This window comes from Ptychodera flava, chromosome 19 (assembly GCF_041260155.1).
Source record: "Ptychodera flava strain L36383 chromosome 19, AS_Pfla_20210202, whole genome shotgun sequence".
In the NCBI taxonomy this organism is placed as follows: domain Eukaryota; kingdom Metazoa; phylum Hemichordata; class Enteropneusta; family Ptychoderidae; genus Ptychodera; species Ptychodera flava.
Window position 1 is genome coordinate 15,578,419 of NC_091946.1, and position 12,595 is coordinate 15,591,013.

Genomic DNA, 12,595 nt, shown 5'->3' on the forward strand with positions numbered 1-12,595 from the left:
TTTGAATATCAAGAAAGCAGTTACTGTACCTCAATAAACTTTGCATTATCTAACTTTACCATTTGCATATTGATTTCTAGAAATATATGTTCACTCCACATGGAAGAGCCCCTCCTTTTAATCCTTTTTTACAATGGCTTTGTTTTACTGCTCTTGTACACTGAAGTACATTTTAGAGTCAATTTTGAGGTCAGACTCACATTTTACATGCATAGGCAATCTAGAGAGTGTGCTGTTTGGGGGGAATAAATTGTTTTAATTACCTTATTTTTTCTGAGTAAGTCTACAAAAGAATCAATCTGCTTTCTTGTAAGTCTGTCGATGATTTTTCTGTTGTCTTGAAACAACTCCATCACCATATGTGCCGCATGAAGACCAATGTCACCCTGATGATACACAAAAAAACAAACTCAAATATTTAATTGTATCTCAGCAGTTGTTATTGAATTCACTCATACCGGTATATAACAAGAATAGCACGATTTGAGAAATTTTATGTAAGAATTCCATTCTTTATGCACAATATCTCATAAATACAAAATAAACATGCCTTTCAAGACTCTGAACACAGGTGAAACACTTTGAACAGACCATATTAGAGAAAATAACAGAAGCTCGCATTATGAAAGACCAGAGTCAGTAATTGGTACAGCCATCATGCAGACAAATCATTGCTGAATTGTGATTACTTTGTGATTTCAAAAAGATAGATGTTACACTGAGAGATACTGGAATAAGAAATATGTTCTAATTTAGTGCAGTGACAAAGTATGCAAAGCTTGCTAAAACTAACATGTACTCACCTCTCGTTGTATCTGAGTTTGGAAGAAATCAATGAACCTGGCGATGTAAAGCTCATTCTTTCTGCTGTCACCCAACACATATGTGTGCATCACATTGTAGCACTCAACGATGATTTGTACTGCAAATCTGGAATACAAGAATGTACTGCTTATGAATCTGATTTGAGTCAGTTCTGTATGCGAATTTCCACATGTTGTTTGGAGGGTGTGATAATGACAGGCATTGTACGGAATACCTCTCAATACCACATCACAATTCTTATTATCATCACGCATTTGTGAAATATCAAACAAAACATTTACCACAATATGAGGACTGTCAATTTCATCTGCTTGATATAACTCGGGCTAGACAGCTGATCTCCACACCTGAATATGAGGATTACTGTATGTGGCTGTGATACATCTCTCGCTTGAAGCAAAGCTTTGCAAATGAAAAACACTCTACCCAATAAAGATCTGGACTTACATTGCTTTTGTGAACAGTTAATGTTTCGTAAGATTTTCAAAACAAATTCACATAAGCTGTATACTAAGGTCAGCAAGGAATTATAAACTTTCAATAATCTGAATATCTGTAATCAAGTGCAATCTGCCATAAGCATAAACAGAACATCAGTTTTACTTTAAATACAAACCTTTCATCACTGGTACCAATATATGACAGCTGACAGATTTGCACGAGTAGTTCAAGAATCTTGAGATTTCGTAGCAATTTCTGTCTGGCTTTGACTGGCTCCCCCTTGACAATCATGAATCTTTTCAGTTCTTGTAGAGCATTCAAGATTTCCACTACTTTCTTGGCATTCAGGACCAAGCCTTTCTTTTTCTGTCCAACAAAACGTATTTCAAAATAGAAATGCTTATACCCAAGGGGAACAGCCAAAAGAATGATCAGTATTTTGTTGGCAGATAAAAGACAGACACCATACATGCAGCATATTATCTGTAGCTCTACCAGAATGGGTATGTAACTTAATGGCAGAAAGAACAGTGTATTTTTCATTTCACAGAAAAATTCAAAGGAAACGTGCATCAAAATCAGAACAAAGTAAATTTATTGTCGGTGCGATTGCCTATTAAGAGTCATATCAATATCCATTGATAATTTGAAAGAAGCTTCTCTAATTGTTGCCTCTGACATCCACATGCAGTACCATGTACTCCAGCTCAAACTCAAATGCGCCTATTGCTGTTTGAGTGTATTTTTGACATGAATTGCACAATATTTTAAACAAATTATGGAAATGTGACATTGATACTCACATCATCTATAAACTTCTGAAGGACAGGAACCATGCCAGACACAAAGTTGAAAATCTCTACCAAATCTTTCTTCACCTGCATGATACAACAGAGAAAGGTATAAGTAAAATGAGGATAAAGACAATGTCCAAAAAGTGAAATTTACTTGTCAGAATTTAGTATGGTAGGGTTGATGCTATATTGCATGCTAATAAATGAACCATTTTAAAAGACCAGACATTTTCTAGAAAGTGATAACACAGAGCAAATATTGTGTATATGGCTAGTTATGCTTATACTGCTTGCTTTTAAATGGTTCACCCTTTGCACACAATTACATGTAATTCACATGATAACACTGAGATGTTGATGACGCTGTACATACCATTTGTATTGTAAATGCATCATCATAAAGCATGGCTTTACTTGCAGTGACTTTTTTCAGTATGGCCTTGTCCCACTGGAGGCCACTCATAGACTCTGCCTCCTTACCTGTGATAGGAATGAGTAAGAAACTTGTCAGAAACTGACAATATGGAAACTTTGACTTACATAAGTCATTCATGATGTGATTGTGACTTTCTAAGCAGATACATGGAGCCATTTTATATTGAATTCCCATCATATCTTTGCTTTCTAATAAAAGAGAGATAACAACAGGAAAAAATAAAGAAGTACTGATTTGTACTGGTAAATCTTGATATGTTTTTGCTTTAGAAAGAACCATTCAAGAAACACTTCTCATAGATATGAGTATCAGCTTATAAATTCTTCTACTAATATTGTTTGAAACTTACCCGCTTCATGCCACACTTTAGACTTATTACTCTGATAAATTTCTGCCAAAATGAAAAGAAAGGAAAAACATTCAACAAGAATTTAGGTAATTCTACAGTGTGTATATCATTATGGTACATTCTGCAGAGATGATAGATTTCAGACAAAAAGTACTGTTCAACCCTTCAGTCATAAAAGCTTCAGTTCAACCTCATATTAACACCTGTACTTTGGCATAAATAATCCCTCATACACACCAGATGGCTGACAGAATGAGAAATTTGACTTCTATCTACCTGGGATTAAACAATTAAATTTACTTAACTGTCTATCTAGGATGAAACTGTTATATTTATTCAACTGTGTTTCATCCAGGTATCTATTTAATATCATCAGAACAAATATCAACTTATTAAGCACCACACCACTGGAGCTAAAAGGTTACATTTACTAGATACTGTACCAGCCTCCCATGCAATTAACAAAATAAAGTTTAACCTATTCACCTCCCTGATTTTTTCAAGTGTTTACCATAGTGTGTGGTTAGACCGACAACCTTTAAGGTCAACAGATTTCAAGAGTTACAGCTAGTGCGACTTTTAAGTGTGCATTTATTGGCCTTGTCATGTATGGCAGAGTATTTATTATTCTGCACGTGTCCTATCTTGAATTATACTGTCTACAATTTGTTTGAAATACTGCTCTACTCCACAGTACACGAGGGAGTTCATTGTACATTATAAAAAGAAGTTTCTGCAAGGTAGCCACACCTTCTGTATGAAATGGCATTTCACAGGTGACGTCAGGAGCACTGAATGGTAAACTGCATGTTGTGTGACTTACCACTGAGGCCATGAAGCCAGCATCCGGTAACTACGTGTTCTATCCTGCAATAATTCTCAAACTGCATCTCATCCATGTCATGGATGACTGGATGCATCCGGAATACTGTCTTTGGATCCGATGCAGTGTCTGTCAGTGTTACCTGGGTTGTAAATCATAAGATTGTAAGATATCAAATTTCAGAATTTGAATATTGTGCAAGCTTAAGTTGGATAGATAACAAATTTCTTTCCTCAGTCAAATTTTCCAAAACGATTCATTTATTCTAGCAAATTGGATAACAACTTTTAATCTGAAAGTCCCTTCTATTTCTTATCGTAAGTAGAAACATACATGTACGGAAAAGTTGTCAATGTTGCATATCAGGTTTCCATTTACACACGATAATTATTTACCTTTCTTTTATTTTGACAGACACAAGTTTCAGAAATAATTTCAGCAAAGCCTATATCCTTTGCAACATTCTTCATACTTTTGAGGACAGATGAATTCCAGGTCAATTGACTTTTGGAAAACAAGGGATTCGGAATGCTATTTACAAATACTGACGTACATCTTTTGCTGACTTCTCATGACATAATTTTATATTTCGACTTTTAACAGCCTACATCAAAACACTGTTAACCATTGTGAACAATATGACCATTTGAATTGAGTAGAGAAAAAGCAGCAAAGTGTCAATGTAGCCAAAGAGGAACTTAGTAAATTAAAATCTAAAGCATCCCCTCATGGATTGTGTAATTCTATAAGTAACAATACTCAATAAAGATTTTGAGTACATGTCTTATTCTAAAAGGGAGTTAAGATTTTGGAAAATTAATCATGAAAATGTTATACCATTTTCCATCATCAGTTACAATCCTGTCAGCATCCTTGGGTTTTATTGGACTTGTCGTCCAAAAGCAAGGCTGAAAAATCAACCAACATCGGTACATCCAGTGTACGACTATGATGTAAATTTATATTGCAAGTGGAAATGTTTACCAAGAAGGTTTTACTCCCAGAAGCACAGCGTTTATTCAGCAGTGTGTACAAAGGTAAGGGATGGGTGCGGCAATCTCACAAACAAGAAGAACAAGTCTGAACAGAAGTTAACTGTAATTTCCAAAGTACATGTAACTTCCTCTTTATATGTGAAAGCATGCAGATTAATTTATGTGCATTGACAGAACGAAATGCTAATAAACTGTCAGAACAAAGGCACAGGATGCAGCGGGATGTTTGATGATTTTGTTTATTTTATGTTACCTCACAATTCATCATGATAAGTCATCTCATTGGAATTTAAAGGGGCTCACCGTAAAAGTTGATGTATAGCAACTGACAAGACTGGTAATCAAATTGCAAACAAGAACTTTCTTTCCCATAAATTTGTCTGTGAAAACATGCTAAGGAACCCTTTCATTCTGTTTACAATGGTACCAAATGCTTACAATTTAGTGTTGGTAAAGTCAATAATTGATTTGACTGCAGTTGGTATACACAAAGGAAAAACGAGACTTGGTACCTTAATATAGGACAATGCCATATTGCCTAAAATACAATTTCTCTTTGCAGTTAACAAATACTGATGTAGTACACTTGTTGCACAAAAAGAACACCAAATCTTGGATATTTGCATCGACTTTTTATATGGAAAGTGTGGGATGGTCTAGAGGAAACTATATACACACTGCTGGAAACAAAGTACTTGCCAATGGGTAAAGATATGGGACATTTCAAGTCTTTCTACATAAAATAGTGACTACAGTAGGTGACTGGGTACTGTATGTTGTGAGTTTGAACCCAATTGAAACCACCGTATTTTCTACATAAAATAGTATACAGCTACACATTGTATAGAAATATAAAAAGTAGTGGTATAAATAGATATATTGCTTTCATCCTGTACTTCCAATGTACAACATCTGTCTGCAGTCAAACCTGTGTATAGTGGTCACACAAGGGACCAAGAAAACATGACAACCATATAAGGTGGCCTAGTATAGTGAGTGGGTGTGGCATTACTTTCAGTTTGAGTGGTGTGCTGAGTAATGAATTTAGGAAGAGAAAACAGCAGTTATAGTATTATAAAGTCCAATTTATAAATCTCTTGAAAATCATGAAACATGCATTCAATTTCTGAAAGAATAATTTTGCAGCTATAAAATCAGTGTAAATAGATCCATTTCTTGCTTTCCATTCAAAGCATTTTCTGGCAGAAGTCATTCAAAGTCTGATATGCTGACCATTATACATTGTACCTAGGTTTTGTTCCAAATTTGAGCAATTCCATGTGGCCACTGTGGAGGGCCTTTAACATGTAAAATATCACAGGACCGCTGCAAGGTGACCGCTATAAACTGGTGACCGCTCTGTAAGGGGAACCACTAAGACATGCTTGACTGTATTTTTATGGCTTTAGTAGTGAAGAGAATACAATTACGCTCTTGGAGTGTGAAATGCTGAAAGAAGTCTCCAGATGTCACTGACTTACCACTGTACTGAAATACAATATTTGTGACATTTCCTCTTATCAGGTAGGGCATTCAAATGATGCCTAGGATGTTAATCAAAACAGGTATGTAATGTAACATTAACTCTCACAACCCTAGGTTTGCTCTTACCTTCATGTCAGTGTCTTTGCCAGTGATGCTAAGGTATTTTCTTGTGGTGAAATGTCTGATGCGGCACTGCTGTTCCCATCTCATTGTATCACCTGAGCAAATGGATGAAAAATTCACTATAAACAGATCACTGTGATGCCCACACATAGCTAATTACATATAGCTATCCTCTCAGAGGCAAATGATGCCATGCTATTAAGGTAGAACGTGCCTTGAGATAGATTTTCGGACTCTCAAATTTCTACAATTCTTTTCTGATCCACCTCTTGTAGGGACTCATTTTAAAGGTCTTGGGAAAAAAAAAACTTTGACAGTCTTAGTTTTTTGAAAATCCAAAATTTAATTTTCCCCCCATAGGGTTAACACAAAAATGGTGGCCATTTTGATTTTAAAATATTGCAAAATGTTGGGTAATTTGTTTCACTAGTTCCAAACATTGCACGGTGACCACCGAGTTTTATTGTTGATTAGGTAGAGTATGGTTCAAAGTTTCATTCAGAAAAGTTTGAGCAAAAGTTTAAGTCTTTCACTTTCAAGGCACGTAAACAAAGCAAGGAAGATCAATGCAAATCCAGGAGATTTGGAACATGCAGTTGTTTTCTTCTGATTTGCAAAGCTGTGCAGAATGCAGATATCATTAAATTTATATCGTACAGTAATTGTTCAAAAGGCACTTGAGAAAGTCATCATATATACTAGTACCGTTTGCGTGTTTCTGTTCAACGTTCTACATGGGTCAGTACTCTCTAAGTCACATGAAAATTTAAGGGCTTTCAAAAAATTTCTCCAGCAATTTTCAAGAACTTTTAACGTCCCAGTATCATTTTTATGACATAACATCTTTAAAGATCATTTTTATGATATCATGACTGATCTATTCTTGATTTCTAAAAATCTCAGGCTGCTACGGTAATTAATTTCCCAAGATATTCCAGGACTCAATTTCATTTTCAAAAACTCTCCAAGAGCAAGCAGATCCCATCTACCTTTGGTTACCTCTGACCTTAACTTTGCTAATCAATGTCATTTTACTAGATTGACATCAGATCAACACCTTCAAGATTCAAGGTGATACAGGATTTTAGATGTTTGTTTAAAGGTATACTGTCACCTGTTCCAATTTTGCCACAGTTACCATGGAAAGAGAAAATCTAACTAATCACAGATTTCAAGCGGGTGGCCGCTTTTTAAAGACAGCGCCCTCACATGGGCATTTTGAATACCAAGGAATACCCCTTTGAACATATATGGGCATATTATATTACAGGTGACTGTATACCAAGGTTGGACTAGTAAAGCCTACTGACTGACCAGTGCCAATTAACATACTAGAATAACTTATGGTGCAACAACAACAAAAAGGATTATTTTTTTAGGGCTACCGACACATAAAGATAAAGAACACATAAATAATAATCTGCCGTTCAGATTTCTCTTTTCTCACTTACCTTTCATCATTCCTTCTTCGGCTTCTATCTGCCAATAAATAATGGCAGAGGTGGATGGAAATAGAGTCTTGGGATTGTTTGGGTCCGTCAATCTGACACGTAAATGTACTGCAACAAAATTAATAAAACAACGTATTTTGTCAAATTTTCTCCAAAATTTTCTTCTGCAATATCCTTGATTGGTGTGTTTTATAGATTTTGATGACATTTTTGAGTACAAAAACAAAGAAATGATCAATTATTGAACTTTGTGTAAAGTAGAAGAGAAGTTTTAGTATGTACCTGGTCAAGATAAAGCAGAGCTACCTGAAGGGAAAGATCCATGACACTTTAAGGTAAAGTGTGCCTCTGGGACAGATGTTCGAGCTCTCAAACTTTTGTGATACTCTTGTGGCCTACCACTTGTAGGGGCTCATTTAAAAGTTTGCGCCTTTAGAGATAACACCAGGATAGAGCTCATTTTGAATTGCAAATATCGGTAAATATTGGGTACATGTAATTTGTTTCATGGGTAGCCAAAATTTACACAGTGACCAGATTCCCATTCGTGATTTTGAAAGACAATGGCTGAAAGTTTGCTTGAGGAAGTTTAAGTCTTTCAATTTCAAGATACAAACTATCTTGTAAAAGGGTCACAGACTGTAGACTTCTCAAAAGCGGACTACACTATGACAAATGCAACAGCAACAGGTACAAGACCACTGTAACATCAATGCAGTCCAACACGATAAGATATCTAGTCAACTTTACATAAAAGATACTGTTAAAGGGTATCACACTTCAAATGAAATAGAGTACATTTCTTTACAAATCAAGAGCACAAAATACTTGGAAGCACACCCCACTGTCCATGTCCATATTACCATGGTTCATATGGGTTGCCAAATTAATGAGAATACTATGGTTGTTGAAAATAATTACAGCTTATACATTCTGATCTATACCTGAACATGCTACCATACAGCATTCTTCTTTTGGTCATTTTGATAAAAAATATATTTCTACTCACTAAAAATTAAAAGTTATCTAGACCTGTTTCAATTCTCTTTTATACAAATGTGTAGTCTGTTAAATACATTGTACATGTATCTACATAATACTCGTGTTATACATGTATCTGTGTTTCAGGTCATGAATAGTAAAACCCCTAAAACAGTCAAGAATTTCTGTTTTGATGTTAAGCAAGGATTCAAAAAGCAAGCTGACAATCAACCTTAGCACAGTAAAGATTAACAAGAAGGTAAGGTGTGACTGTACTTCTTGTTGGATTTGTATGATTGAGGAACAGGTATAAGTTTTTGTTACCCAACGAGCAGAAAACTTGAGGAAGTGAATGAGAAAAATTTGAAGGTTTTTTACCAATGGTGTATTGACTTGTCTAAACAAATCATTGGAAAAGATGAAGTATCTCCAATATTTACAGTTTAATTGTGTACATGGGAGTTACAAGATTTCAGGCTTGTGGTACAGAAATTGTGGCTTTATTCACTGAATTGTGACTATTTCCATTTAGACCTACGATGGTGTCTACAAAAATGAAATCATCAGTATGACAAAAACGTGAGACAATAAAGCATCAAAGTAAGAAAGTATGGGCCTGAAATATTTACTTGAATGAAAATTAACATATTGGAGGAAAGAAGACAACTTGAGTGTTATGAACAATCACAGTTCAGACTTCTGAATGAAATTCAATTTTTGAAATAGAATAACCTTGAATTGTAATAATCAGTATGAAGTCCAGGTAAGATGTTATGGATAGAGTCAAGTAACTGCACCAAGGAATCTAGGCTTTTTGTAAACTTGAAGAGGAAGTTTGATCATTGAAAACTTAACAGAAATTTTAATGATTTTATTTTGAGAAATGTTTTACACCAGAGTTTGAGTGCAGGATATGAGCTGAGAACAGTTGGTGAGTTACTCTGGGGGATGTAAACTTACCACTTTGGTCTGTTTCACCTGAGGAAGAACTTAGAGTTGCATTGGTTTTACCTATTGGTGAAAGCCCTTAGTATATTAAATTATTTGAATTATCTAATATGTGAAATGACTTTGGTAAAAAAGGATATGTTACTGCATGCATAAGATTGATCAAACCATTGATTATTGCTTTTGACAACTCAAGGTACATGTACACCGTGATTTGCCTCTGCATGCAGATTTTTGTTAATCAGATCCAGGAAAGATACACACACACAATTAATGATAAATTCTAATTGAAAGCAGATTTCAATCACTTACAGAATATTAAATGAAATATGAAATAAATATCATTCAAACATTGGAGTTTGCTGATACAATTATTGTAAGAAAATGCAAGTGCATGGTGAAAATTAGTTAATCAGAATGATAATAATTGTACTGAAAACTGTCCTGGCAGTCAGAAATTAGAAAAGTACGGTATGTTTGAAAGTTGATGCATATATATTCCAGTACATCTCTAAGGACTAAAAAGTGCCCTGTAAGTGAGAAAGAAGTGTAGTATAGAAAAGCCTAAAAGCATGCAACCAGTATTGATATTGTCAAGAAATCTATAAATCTACTCCAGATGTGACATCTACAGGAGGGTTCTTGAATTTGGAGATTATATTATAATGACATGTAGCATTAAAATTAGAAACTTAACATTTGGAAGAAACTGAGAGAATACTGGAATTCATGTTCCACCTTAGATCACAATGAAATGCATGACCATAAAATGGATGAACGAAAACATTCCAATTTAGAAATAACTGGCTGACCTTTCGCATTTTACGATTAAAAACTACTTAACTCTCACATGTACCCAGGAAAACCACCAAGTACAAGATACCGTATACTTTGACATTCTAAAGACTTACTGCATTTATGAAAGAGGCTGTAATCATAAACAGCTTTTGTCATTTTTTTTGGTGTCATCTATCAGCTAGGGTTTCTTTGTCTACATCCTATTAACTTGTAACACCAAGTATTTAATTTGTCAATGCAGCATGTACCAGTATGTGACTGACATTATTAGTGCTGACGACAAATTCAAGCCAGGACCTGACTTTGATTATCAACACGAACAATGCAAAACACAGACACACTGTTAACAGTCAATCTTGAAAAGCTGAGTGCTGGGTACTTCAGCATATTGAGGAAAGTAGACTTATACAAACTGTTGCTGACGCATGCAACAAAGACCTGAGGACTTTTAAAAGAGAGAGACTGTTCTCCATGGGAAACAAGTTTATTCTATGTGGCTAAGAATAAACTTACATCCACTATTATACATGTTTGTACTCAATAAATATTTACTGCTGAGGAGCCCACAAGCTAAAATTGAAAGCCATTAAAATACACGTACTGTAGTCTTTAGGTAATATCAAGTTCTTGCAAAAGTTTTACATCTTTACATCACAATGGTACAATGATACTTATTTCTTAATGAAGACTGTAACACATAAACACAAAGATGTGAAGACATAGAAGAAGAAATTTCTGTGGGTTGGTGGCAGGGGGAAGGGGGTAGAGGGGCAAGAGCAACACGTAGGAACTTACCATTTTCACTGAGTTCTGAATCAAACAATCCCTCTGCAGTAAGGTAAGCTTCTAATTCTTTGTGGAAGAGTCTGAAGACAGAACCAGCCTAGTAAATAGATAATGCAGAAAATTAGGATCACCATCAATGACAAGCAAACTAATGATGTTTTCAGTTAATCTGCAGTTACATGTAGAGGTCAAGGACATCCCAAAGAGGAAATCTTGTTGCTTGTATATGCTGTGGATGTTTACTAATACTCTGTTTTAGCATGTCAAGTGTTGTAATTTTAGGCAATAAATTTCATTTCATCTGAAGTACCTCATATTGCCACAGTCAGATTTAAGAATATCTGGAAAACTACACACATAAATGCCTTCCTTAACAGTCAACACATCTATTAACCAAGGCTACTACAAAGATGCTGACACATTATCAAGAGTACTGCCCTAGGAAAAAATTCAACATGCTCCGGACAAACCAGTGTTTTCTTTGAGTTTGACCAATGAAAATTGTAAAGATATGTTCTTGTATTAATTAATACAAGGCTAGCTCAAAGAAATTTTAAGGAACTCCTGTACTGCATATAAGAATTCAGAAATATTCTCAAGTATAATGGCACACTGAGAGGTCCAAGTAAAGGCACTGTCAACTTACCTTTATTATGTCTGTGTGTTCAAGGTCAGGTTTATCATACCTATGAAGAGTGAAGCCTGATTGCCTGACAGACAGGTTCAACTCAAAACTGTAAGTGGAATGAGAAAAAATGAGCAAAGAGGGGGGTAAGTTAAACTGCAGTCAAGGCATACTGGTATGAACCAGGATGACATAAAAACTGATATTTCTGTATCATTTAAGTACGGTATTACTTGATTGAACTCAATAGAACTTTCAGTTATGCTTTAAGAATAATGGAACCACAAAAAGCAGTATCTTACTTCTTTGTTTAAAACTCCCTTAATTGTGCTGTAGGGCACACAACATACTAAATGTTATTGACTTTCAAAAGATTAAATCCACTGATGTATATCCATGTGCTAATGTAAAGATATTACAGTGTTTGAATTTCCCATCTGCAAACTTTGACTTTTCTTTTTCACATATACATGTATATAATTTATGTGTATTAATCAATTGTGTATCATCCTATAGAGGATGTATTTAAGGTAGAACGCACCTCGGGGACAGACATTCGGACTCTCAAACTTTTACAATTCTCTTCTGATATACCACATGTGGGGGTTCATTTTAAAGCTCTTGGTGAAAGGAAACTTTTCACCGGCTTAGTTTTTCGAAATTCGAAAATTTTTATTTTTCTCCATAGAGTTAACACAGGGATGGCGGCCATTTTGAATTTCTAATATCGATAAA

General features: G+C 35.1%; 1 protein-coding gene across 1 annotated transcript in view; it reads right to left on the reverse strand.

Annotated features, from left to right (window-relative positions):
* The window catches only part of LOC139118054 (inositol 1,4,5-trisphosphate-gated calcium channel ITPR3-like), a 132,424-nt gene that overhangs the window by 93,295 nt on the left and 26,534 nt on the right, over positions 1–12,595 (reverse strand). The window contains 11 exon segments of the mRNA XM_070681349.1: positions 264–386; positions 804–930; positions 1,442–1,632; positions 2,070–2,144; positions 2,434–2,540; positions 2,846–2,887; positions 3,669–3,810; positions 6,275–6,366; positions 7,723–7,830; positions 11,245–11,332; positions 11,882–11,969. Of these exon segments, the coding sequence (XP_070537450.1) occupies positions 264–386; positions 804–930; positions 1,442–1,632; positions 2,070–2,144; positions 2,434–2,540; positions 2,846–2,887; positions 3,669–3,810; positions 6,275–6,366; positions 7,723–7,830; positions 11,245–11,332; positions 11,882–11,969 (1,183 nt within the window).